We start from the raw sequence: 11,704 nt of genomic DNA, 5'->3' as shown, positions 1-11,704 counted from the left end.
TAGGGCTAGCGTTCTTGAGACTTGACACCAAAAAACATGATCCCTTAGGAACAATTGCTAAGTTGGACTTCATCAGAATTTAAAACTTTTGCTTTGTGACTCTGTTAATAGGATGGAAAGACAAGCTACAGACAGAGTGAGAGGAAGTTTTTGCAAGGCATATATGTGATGAAGCACTAATATCCAGAATATAGAACTCTTAACAGTCAACAGTCAATAATCAAATGATCTAGTTAGGAAATGGGCAAAAGACAAAGAGCTATTTCATCAGAGGATATACGAATGGCAAATAAACACAGAAAGAGATGTTCAACATAAATGGCCATGACAGAAACGCAAATTAAAGCCACAATTAGATGTCAGTCCACACCTATTAGAATGGCTAAAGTATAAAACAAAACAAGGCACTGTGACAACGCCACCGTTGTCGAGAATGCAGAGAAACTGGATCCCTCGTCCATTGCAGGTGGAATGCAAAATGGAACAGCCACCCTGGAAAACAAGTTGCCAGTATATTTGAAAGGTAAACATGCAACTACTGTACAACTCAGCAATTGCAGTCCTGGACATTTATCCCAAAGAATAAAAACTTCTATTCACATAAAAATCCATACACAGAGGTCAGCAGCTTTATCTCTAATAGCCCCAAACTGGACACATCCAGATGTCCTCCAATGGGGGTATGGTTAAACTGTGGTACATCTATACCACTTGGCTATAAAGGGAATGAATTATTGTTACAGGCAACTGATGATTCTCCAGAGAATTATGCTGAGTGGGAAAAAAAAAAAAAAAAGCCAATCCCACAAGGTTACATACTGTATAAGTCTATTTACGTAACATTCTTGAAGTGACAAAATTATATAAATGGAGGACAGATGAGTGCTTGCCAGGAGTAGGGTAGGAGGTGGGAGGGAAGTGGGTGTGGCTCTAAAAGGGATCCCTGTGGTGATGGCAGCGTTGTATCTTGACCATATCTCTGTCAATCCCCTGGCTGTGAGATTGCACTATAGTTTTGCAAGATGTTAGCATTGGAGAAAACAGCACAGCACACACAGGATCTCATATGTAGAATGTACTATTTATCTCAAAATAATAAACTTAATTAAAAGCAAATGGAGGCACCATGTTAAGCTACAAACTGCCCTGAATAAGGTATAATCTCTGCTTTAGAGGAGCTCACCGTCTATTTCATGAGGAGCTGGGCACACACCCACAATGTTTCCAGTTTGGGACTTTCCATCATCCTCCACCCTTGTTTTTGGTAGAAAACTTCCTCCTGTTCCCCTTTGTTTGTCCCTCACCACCCATTGGATGTGATCAGGATCAGCTGCCAAAGTTGCAGGGCCCCAAGCAAAATGAAACTGCAAGGGTCCTTGTTCAAAAATTATTAAGAATTTTGAGAGAGCAACAGCAGAGCATTCTGAGCTCAGAGGCCTGTGTGACTTCACGGTCACACTCTTGAGATGCTGGCCCCACTTGTGATTCTGGTAGAGTTGCCAATCACCCTCCCACCTCCCTTGGCAGGAGATGGTCCCAAATTATCCAATTCGTATCTCATTACCCTGGTTACTTCTACTGGAATCCTTTCAGGGAAGTCACATCTAATGAAGCTGGGAATGAAGGAACTTTCCCCCCTCTGGGATGAGTTGATTATTGAACAGACTAGAGGCCCAGTGCACAAAATTCATGCACTTCGGGGGGGGGGCGGGGGACACTCTTAGCCAGGCTTATGCCCTCTTACAGCCCAGGATCCCTTTGGGGAGGTCCAACGGACATCTTCAGCCCTGCCACGGAGGTGGGGGAGGCTTCTGCCACTGCAGCTGCACTCACCAACCATGAGCCAGGCTTCTGGCTGAGCAGTGCTTTCCCCCTCCCCCCCCCCCCCCCCCCCCCGTGGGAGTGCATTGACTACCTGGGGGCAGCTCCTGCTTTGAGTGTCTGCTCCCTGGTGGTCAGTGTGCATCACAGCAACCAGTAATTCCACAGTTCGGTCGATTTGCATATTAGCCTTTTATTATATAGAATGGTCTTTGGTTGACCGACCCATGATCAGAGCCAGGGAAGGACACAGGAAGCTGGTCCACAGGTGAGGGACCGCAGGAGGGCTCTAGGGCATGTCCAGCCCATCTTGCTCAGTCCTAATTGTCTGGACCCCAGCAGCAAGCTAACCTACTGGTCAGAGCATCTGCCCCTTGGTGGTCAGTGCAAGTCATAGCAAGCGGTTGAGTGGCCTTAGCATATCATTTGCATATTATACTTTGATTGAACAGATGACAGACACTTAGCACATTAGGCTTTTATTATATAGGATGTTTATTGGGTACCCACCATATGCCAGGCCCGGTCCTGCAAGTAGGAGTTACAATGGTGAACAAAATGTGTACAGATAGTCCTAGGCTCTCCTCACATACTTATGTCCTACAGATAAAGGCAGACAACAGTACTGATGATATATTGGGTTAAATGCAAAATCAAAGAAAAAGTGGAGATGCTATGAGCCAGATACATGATTCTTTTTTTTAAAAAAAAAAAATATTTTATTGATTTTGTACAGAAAGGAAGGGAGAGAGATAGAGAGCTAGAAACATCGATGAGAGAGAGTCATCGATCAGCTGCCTCTTGCACAACCCCCACTGGGGATGTGCCCGCAACCAAGGTACCTGCCCTTGACCGGAATTGAACCTGGGACCCTTCAGTCAGCAGGCAGACGCTCTATCCACTGAGCCAAACCGGTTTCGGCAGATACATATGATTCTTATTCTATAAGCAAGGAACATACAGGTAAGAGAAAGTTAAGAAAATTATCTTAATGTGAGAGAGCTGGTACATGGCCAAGGAGGGATTCTAACCCAGGTGTGTCTGACACCAGCTGCGCCATGGCAGGCAGGATCACTGAAAATTGGAGTGCTCACTTGTAGAAGGTGGGAAATAGCACAGTGCAGTAGGACTGTTCAGGGCTCATGTGCCGAGTTGTAGCTCAATTTAAATCCTGGCTTGGACAAATTACTTGAACTTCTGAAAGTATTGCTCTTCTCATTTATAAAACAAGGTGTGAGCCTGGCCTGCATGACTCAGTGGTTGAGCATCAACCTATGAACCAGGTGGTCATGGTTCGATTCCCAGTCAAGGCACATGCCTGATCAATGGTTCTCTTATCATTGATGTTTCTCTCTCTCTCTCCATTCCTCTCTGAAATCAATAAAAATAAGTTTAAAAATAAATGAGTGATAAAAATTGTTGCTGCAGAGATTAAATGAGATAATGCACTTTGATGACTTAATGAGAGTTCAGTGAGTGTTAGGTTTACAAATCAGTTTCAAATTCAAGAAGCTGAATTCCATCCAGATCTAATCACGATATGACGTTGGGTGAGTTGCATGCTCAGGGAGCCTATTTTCCTCACATGTACAATGAGGTTAATGACGTGGCTCACAGACTCAACATAAGCGTGAGACAATAATGTAAATGAAAGTGCTATGTGTGGGCAATTTCATTATAAAACTCAAGGGGTGTCTTCTCTGACCAATGAGCTCAACTCCCTTCACAAATGCAGCCCATGCTTCCTCCTTCGTGTCATCCCTGTAACTGTTATGACATCGTGATCCTCACTGTTTTGTAATGATTTTTTAAAATATTTTTATTGATTTCAGAGAGATAGGGAGAGGGAGAAAGAGAAAAAAATCAAGGATGAATCATTCATCGGCTGTCTCCTGCATGCCCCACTCTGGAAATGGAGCCCACAACCCGGGCATGTGCCCTGACTGGGAATCAAACCGTGACCTCCTGGTTCATAGGTTGATGCTCAACCACTGAGCCATACCGGCCAGGCGCTATCATGATTTTGTGACAGCAGTTAATGAACACTCTGTAAAACAAAATACTTTGTAAGTAAAAATATCCTCAAAGTTAAAGCAGTAAACTCTAGATTTGAAAGTAACACACATGTGCCGTACAGTTTTATGATTTATTTTTAAAATGGCAATAACAAATACTTTCCCCTTGATGGGGAATGCGATAACTATTTTCAATGTAAAGGGCCTTAAAAGTAACAGCGTTTTATCCAAGTTGAATTTATATAATTGCACAAAAGTCATACAAAGCATTAAGAAATGCTCACAGACTACAGTTCTCTTAGATCTTCATGAGCACACCCCAAGAGGCCTTGAGTTCATGGGGACCCCTGATCCAAACATCCCCCAAGCTCCTCTGTGACAGAGGCCGAGGTCAGAAGAGCAGCCAGAACCCAGAAGCTTTGTGACAATGGAATTCTGCTGTAATGATAGGGTTTCATGAGGTATTCACTTCCTCGTTTTATTAAGGGCATAAAACACTCTACCTTGAAGTATATTTGCCCAGGCTTAACACTTAACCCTAACAACTTAAATTTAAAAAATTAACCAAACCATAAAACCTCGTCCATGCACAATTCTGGGCCAATACATACACACAGTCACATTGTCATTCAGTTTCCAATACACACACACACACACACGTCACACCATCATCTATTATATGCCAGTGGTGGGGGGGTGGCAGAGGGTCTTACTCCGATGGCTTTATTGGTAGCAACTGTTGGAAACTGTGCTACAAAGGACTGAGGTCATACACGGGCCGAGGGGGCGGTCACTCTGCTTGTGACCTCTGGCACGGGTACGGGAGAGGGAGAGATCTCATGCGCCATATTTGTAATTTACTAAGAAAGCTTAAGAGGGCATTGGTTACATAAATTTTAAAAAATTGTTAACTCAATATTTCTATTTAATTAGTTATGATGTCTTTATCTGAGAATTTGTTTCATGGACTTTTTCACCCAAGATGTTTTTATTGATTTGAGAAGGAGAGAAACATAGACCAGTTGCCTCCTGTACATGCCCTGATTGGGGATCAACTTGCAACCTAGGTATGTGCCTTGACTGAGAATGGAACTGCAACACTATTTTAAAAAATATATATTTTATTGATTTTTTACAGAGAGGAGAGAGGGATAGAGAGCTAGAAACGTTGATGAGAGAGAAACATCGACCAGCTGCCTCTTGCACATCCCCTACCGGAATCGAACCCAGGACCTTTCAGTCCGCAGACTGACACTCTACCACTGAGCCAAACCGGTTTCGGCTGCAATCCTATTTTTTTTATGTATGGGATGACATTCCAACTAACTGAGCCACCAACCAGCAGGGCTGTTTCATGGATCTTAATCTCAATTAAGATATAATGTCTGTTAGGAGTTTTCTCTTTCCAACCTTATAAAAATCAGTAAGAAAATTATGTTTTGAAAGAAGACCCACACCAAGAATTTGGAGTCACCATCAGAAGTAGCTTCCTAACTTGGATGTTATGACTATGGATAGGGTGAATTCTTACTCCATAGTCTACTTCCTGATTATGGGGGGAAATAGTAATTCCTGAAGCAAACACATAAAAGTATGCGACAGCTCTGGCAGGTTTGGCTCAGGGCTGGAGTGTTGGTCTGGGTTCAATTCCCAGTTAAGGGCATGTACCTAGGTTGCAGACCAGGACCCGGCCAGTCCAGGTCAAGGCGTGTGCAAGAGACAACTGATCATTGTGTCTCTCTCACATCAGTGTTTCTCTTTCTCTCTCTCTCCCCCTTCTCTCCCACTCTAAGAACCGAGGTGAGGATTAATAAAAAACAACAAAGTATGAGGCAGAGAGAACTAGATATGCTTCCTTCATTTAGATGGTATTGTTAAGGATCCAATCTCATCTATTCAGTTCAGGGAGAACAATCCCAGTGGAACATTTGAAAGATTTTTTGTTTTGTTATATTTTTATTGATTTCAGAGAGGAAGGGAGAGATAGATAGAAACATCGATGAGAGAGAATCACTGATTGGCTGCCTCCTGCACACCCCTTATTGGGGATCAAGCCCGCAACCTGGCATGTGCCCTTGACAGGAATTGAACCTGGGACCCTTCGGTCCGCAGGTCGATGCTCTATCCACTGACCCAAACTGGCTAGGACTGAAAGATTTTTTAAAATTAAGGTTTTCATTGTAGGAGAGAGCCTGGTATATATATTAAGTATTTATTATGCTTCATGAAGGGAAATGTGGGGTGTGTCTGTGGTGTGGCGAAGAATGGATGCAGTCCCTGCACTGTGCACGGTTATCTGCGCACAGATCCTGGGCCTGTCTGACAGCCCGTAAGACACTGCTCTGAGATGTTCACTATGTCATCGCGTGATGGTTCCGATACCCCGAATCAAATGTCTAGCTGCGGTGGTTAAACTGGGACTCAAAGGACAATACTCTTGGATCAGGGACTCCACAACAGCCGTTCTAACTACTCACAACACCTGCAGTTTCCCTGGAATTTAACTGGAAGGACTGTTTCATGTCCAAGTACGCTGCTGCACATAACAGCTGCCTCAGTGGTTAGCTAAAACGGTGAAGACCACAGAAAAGGACTTATAGGAATAAAAAGACCTTTCAAGATGGTAAATAAACAAACAAACAAAAAAACAACCCAAGGGCCGTGAGGGCCACAGAGGCCACGCTGTGGATTCACTCGAAGTCCACTTCCTTTGGGAAAGGAGCACAGGACTGAGAGGCTGGCGGGAGGGCAGGCACGGATGACGACTCCAGCTGTGCAGCATCCCTTCCCGCAGCTGCTGAGACACGGTGAGCAAAGCAAGCACTGAGGATGCCGCTGTCAGGACACGGTCTCCATCACTTCGGTTTATGTTATCTTTGTCTCCGGATGAAGCCTCTCTCTGCCTGCTTTAGCTCTGCACCGTGGCATAAGACAGGCAAGCCTGGATCACCGCAGGGAGTGGTAATCCCTGAGCCTGTGCTTTGCTAATACAAACATTTTCTTAAAAACCTCAAATTTATACTTCAACAATCAGCATGTTTTATACGTCTTGGGCTCATACCCAACTTTAAGAGGGGGACAGACTAGTTCTTAAAAGCTCCCCTTTTTGACAGAAGGTCCCAAGTAAGCCATCGGCAATCATCTAGCCGTTCACTTTGCAAACTTGTACAACGAGTCCCTGCACAATCGTGTCCAGGGCGGGGCTGAGAGACACAGGACGCTCCCAGTGCTAACATCAGAGGAAGAAAAGGACCTGGGCCGTTTCCAGGCACTTGGTGGCACAGGCGCGTTCGTTTTTGTTAGCACTAGAAGAAATCAGACCGATAACAAGGGAGCTCTCTGCAAACTGGGTGCCCGTTTTAACCGGGGAAGTAGGGGGTCTGCCCTTGGCCAGGGCAGCAGCTTCAAGGATGTGCTGTGAGGAGCAGTGCACTGAGAGTCTCCACAGGAAGCGTGGGTGTGGAGGACAGGATTGTCTTTAGACTGAGAACAGATGGATGGAGGGCTGGATCTGTAGCAGAGGCACATATACTTTTCTTTCTCTTCCATGCCCTTCCTTATCAAGAATCTCAATACTTTCCAGGCCCTAGGCAACCAAGTAGCAAGAAAGGCTCAGAGCTCTTTTGTCTGATACACTGTTGCTGAAGGGCGGGACTGCGGGGCCCCAGTGCCCACGAGGCTCCGTAGTCGTGCAGGCTCTGGAATAGGTCGGCACCAGCATGGAAGGCTTACACGGGCTGCCTCACACAATCACTGGTTTTTAGTGTAATATGAGCATCACACAGGTATCTTATGATGTTAACTGGATCTGAGCAAAAGCACTGCAAGGAAAAGACCCGGAAAGGAGAGAGTTCTGTACATTTATGTGTGTTAACTGGAATGCATGAACACATGTAACCAAGATCTACCTTTCTGTTTAAAAGTTAAACTCGCCTGGGCCATTAATTCTATGAAATAATGTAACTTAAAGTTGCAGTAACATACAGTCCAAAAATTCAGTTTTCTAGGTTTCTAGTTACTTAAAACAAAGAAAAGACCACACACACAATCACATACATTCACACAGGCCCCACACTCCCAAGTGAAACACACACTTAACACCCCCCCACAGACAGCACTCAGAAAGCGCAGGTGCACAGGTGCCCGGGCACACCCTTGAACTTGAGGCGCACGTGGGCTGCAATGAGGGTCAAGAGGCCCTGCTGCAGATCTGCTCGATGTCGCTGATCTCTTTGGGACAATCTGCGGAAAGGATGAGCGGTGAGTCCTGCGTCACCACTACGTCATCCTCGATCCGCACACCAAGACCACGGAACTTCTCTGGGGCATCCCTGTCATCCTCTGGGATATAGATGCCTGAGGAGCGGGAAAAAGAATGTGCTGTTCATACATGGCAGTAACTGGGTGATTTGGGGCAGGTAAGTTAACCTCTCTGTTACAGTCCATCTATAAAGCTAGGATCTTAACAGTATCCACCTAGAGGCTGGAGATTACATGAGATAATACAGATGAAAGTGTCTAGTATAATGGTCAATAAATGTTGACTATCATTATTATAACTATTATGGTTATTTTGTACTGGAGGCCCAATGCACGGGCGGGGTCCCTCTGGGTGGCTGCAAGGCTCAGGCTGAAACCCACAGTCCAATGCCACCTGCAGCTCCCACTATCCCGGCCCCACTGCCTACCACGGGCTGGTGACCAATTAGTCCCGTGCCAGCCCTGAGCCCTGCGCCTGGCATCCTCCCATGGGGAGTGGCCTGCGGGATCGGGCTGAAACCGGCTCTCTGGGGTCCTGGATTGTGAGAGGAAGCAGGCCAGGCTGAGGGACCCCACTGGTGCAAGATGGGGCCGGGGAGGGACTCCAGAGCGTGTCTGGACCATCTCACTTAGTCCCGATCGGCTGGAACCCAGTAGCAAGCTAACCTACCCATCAGAGCATCTGCTCCCTGGTGGTTAGTGCACACCATAGTGACTGGTCAACCAGTCAACTGTCTGCCCCTTGGTGGTCAGTGCATATCATAGCGAATGGCTGAGCAGCCTTAGCATATCATTAGCATATTATACTTTGATTGGTTGTTCTGCCATTTGGTCTATTTATATATTACCCTATTATTATATAGGATAGTAGACTACAGGCTCCATATGGTAATGCTGATCATGATTCTGTCATATTCTAGTGGCTCAAGCAGACCATTAAAGTTACTTAAACTGTGAGTATGTCGGCACATGCTGGGAACCAGTAGATTATATAAGTGTATTCTTTCTTTGCCTAATAGTCCCTAATAGTCCCCTGGAAAAAGGGAACTTTGTTAAAATAAAGACATAAGATATTTGAAAACGTATTTAAATATCACTTATTTAGATTAGCCTGAACAATCAGAAGCTGTAGAAATACTCAAATAAGCCCTCTCAATAAGCCATAAATATAAAGTAAAAAAATAAAATAAAATAAAAAGACTTTAATAAACATTTGGAAAATTCTAAGAGCCCAAGATACCCTCTCTAATCATGAAGTCAGACAGATTCACCTTCTCGTCTGTGATAAAAAGAAAAGAATTTGTAGTCAAAGTCTAAGGAGGCACCCACGTACTGATTAGACTGGACTAAGTGGTATGAGGCCAGAGAGTAACGTTTACCTGGATTCAAAGGGTGGTATGAAAGACGTGTCCCAGCTAGAATTACTTACACTTGACATCTAAGAATGAGATCTGTTTTCATTACAAAAACAGACTCCTGCCATAGCAATCTTGGTGTTTGCCTTCCCACCTGACACTATTATGTGTCCCGAGGGGTTAGAGCTGCTCATGCTCCGTCCCCTTACCTGGCTCCACTGTGATCACCATGCCGGGCTGCAGAGGGAGGGAGCGGGGCATGTCCGGAGTGTCATGGACGTCCATCCCCAGGTAGTGGCCCACGTGGTGCGGGCAGTATTTTCGAGCAGCCTGGAAAAGGGGATTGGCACAGCATTGTTAGAGCAATGGTCCCTGAGGGGAAGTCAGCATGTAAGTCAGTGAGGCAGGTGTTACCAGCTCCCCATGCTCCTGCCACTGTTTAACCTGTCCCTAGGCCACTGACTGAGAGACCTGACCCCTGCCACCTCTCGGATGAAATTCTGCCGCTGCATCATAACTAATCCACATTTCCATTCTCAGTATTTAATATACTACACGCATGCCGACTTGGGTAAGCCCAGGAATGACTGTGCCTAATGAAAATCTCTTTTCTTGAAGAAGGAGGTTGATTATGCTAGAATAGTTCTCTTTTCAACATTCACACGTCCCTCTCAGGAAGTCTACTCTGGAGACCCCAACATCTCACAGCAACTTGTGGAGCAGCTGAAACATCAATAACACTGCAATTACTAGGCATTTCCTGGCCTGGATGTTTCTATCCATTAATTAGAGATTTGCTGGCCTGAGCAGGAGGAATTTATAGCTTCTTTCCTAATGATAAAAGAAGCCCTGATAGCCTAACCTTGGAGATGGGAGATGCTTTAATAGTCTGTTTGGCTTGACCACCCGGCATTTAAACTTAAAGCCGAGGCTTGCTGAAACCGGTTTGGCTCAGTGGTAGAGTGTTGGTCTGCGACTGAAAGGTCCGGGTTTGATTCTGGTCAAGGGCATGTTCCTTGGTTGTGGACACATCCCCGGTAGGGGGCGTGCAAGAGGCAGCTGGTTGATGTTTCTCTCTAATCGACGTTTCTAGCTCTCTATCTCTCTCCCTTCCTCTCTGTAAAAAAATCAATAAAATATATTTAAAAAAAAAAAAAAAAAAAAAAAAAAGCCGAGGCTTTAGTTTTACTGAATACCATTACATTTGGATGCGGATGAAATTCACTAAAGACATGCCCCTGAGGATACTGTTCAAGTCTCAACAGTGGCATTGCAATAACAAACACCCTGCCCTTCGACCTCTGACTTTTCAAAATTACCCCAGAAGAATCAAGGTTAACCTCTCGTCCTTTTTGTGTTCTTTTCCACCCTCTGCACCAGACTTCATTTTATGTCCTCTGGCGACTGAGCCAGTCCCGCACTACGCAGTAAGCAATGAACCAGAATGTGCTGCTGCCACCTTCTGGGAGAAATAAGTACTGACTCCCTTTGTTGTAATCCCGGTTCAATGTAAATCCCTTTTTGAGGTGAAGAATCCTAAAGACTGTTTCTAAATCTAATTCGCTTTAATAAGAACCGAGCAGCATGCAAGGTGTTCTTGAGAAGTGAGTCAAAAGAAGTGCGGTACCCTCAAGGGGTTATTTTCCTTCATGTTATTCAGGAACCCCAGCTCTTTGAGCTTCTGCCCTGTCAGGGTCAGCATCATGCTGTAGATGTTTTCCAGGCTTGTTCCGGGGGAGCAGAGGGTCAGACAATCTCTCTGGATCTCTAGGACAGCTTCGTAGAGTTCTGCTTGAGGTGCCGTAAACCTGGGGACAGGAAAATCAAAGATCGCAAATCTGGAACTGACTGATGTTGCAGGAAGTTTGTGACAAGAAAATAATTCTGAGATGTTATAAATCAAATTACAGCAGTGGGAGGGTGAGAGGAAGGGGCAGGAGGAGTTAACCAGTTATCAGCTTCGTGCCAACTAACGAAGACCGCTCATATTTGGATGAATGCTAGAGCTCTCCATCAGCCCCAGGGTCTATGAGCTGACCACCAGCCACCACACAGCCAGCATGTGCCTGAACTTTCAGGGCTGCTGCCTGCAACCAATCAAAAGGAGTAAATAGCAGAAACCGGTTTGGCTCAGTGGATAGAGCATCAGCCTGCGGACTGAAGGGTCCCAGGTTCGATTCCGGTCAAGGGCATGTACCTTGGCTGCGGACACATCCCTCGTGGGGGGTGTGCAAGAGGCAGCTGATCCATGTT

At 45.4% G+C, this 11,704-nt stretch overlaps 1 protein-coding gene across 2 annotated transcripts in view; it reads right to left on the bottom strand.

The window, feature by feature from the left end:
* Positions 1-3,953: 3,953 nt before the first annotated feature.
* XPNPEP3 (X-prolyl aminopeptidase 3) overlaps positions 3,954-11,704 on the bottom strand; it is a 33,912-nt gene continuing 26,161 nt past the window's right edge. For both annotated transcript variants that reach the window (XM_084879105.1, XM_084879106.1), the window contains 3 exons: positions 11,079-11,259; positions 9,661-9,781; positions 3,954-8,192 (listed from right to left, as the gene is read on the bottom strand). In XM_084879105.1, coding sequence (XP_084735231.1) covers positions 8,026-8,192; positions 9,661-9,781; positions 11,079-11,259 — 469 coding nt within the window. In that variant the 3' untranslated portion in view covers positions 3,954-8,025. The remainder of the gene's footprint in view (positions 8,193-9,660; positions 9,782-11,078; positions 11,260-11,704) is intronic.

This window comes from Pipistrellus hanaki (assembly GCF_964339955.1).
Source record: "Pipistrellus hanaki genome assembly, chromosome: 3".
Taxonomy (NCBI): domain Eukaryota; kingdom Metazoa; phylum Chordata; class Mammalia; order Chiroptera; family Vespertilionidae; genus Pipistrellus; species Pipistrellus hanaki.
This window is presented reverse-complemented; position numbering and strand designations above follow the sequence as displayed.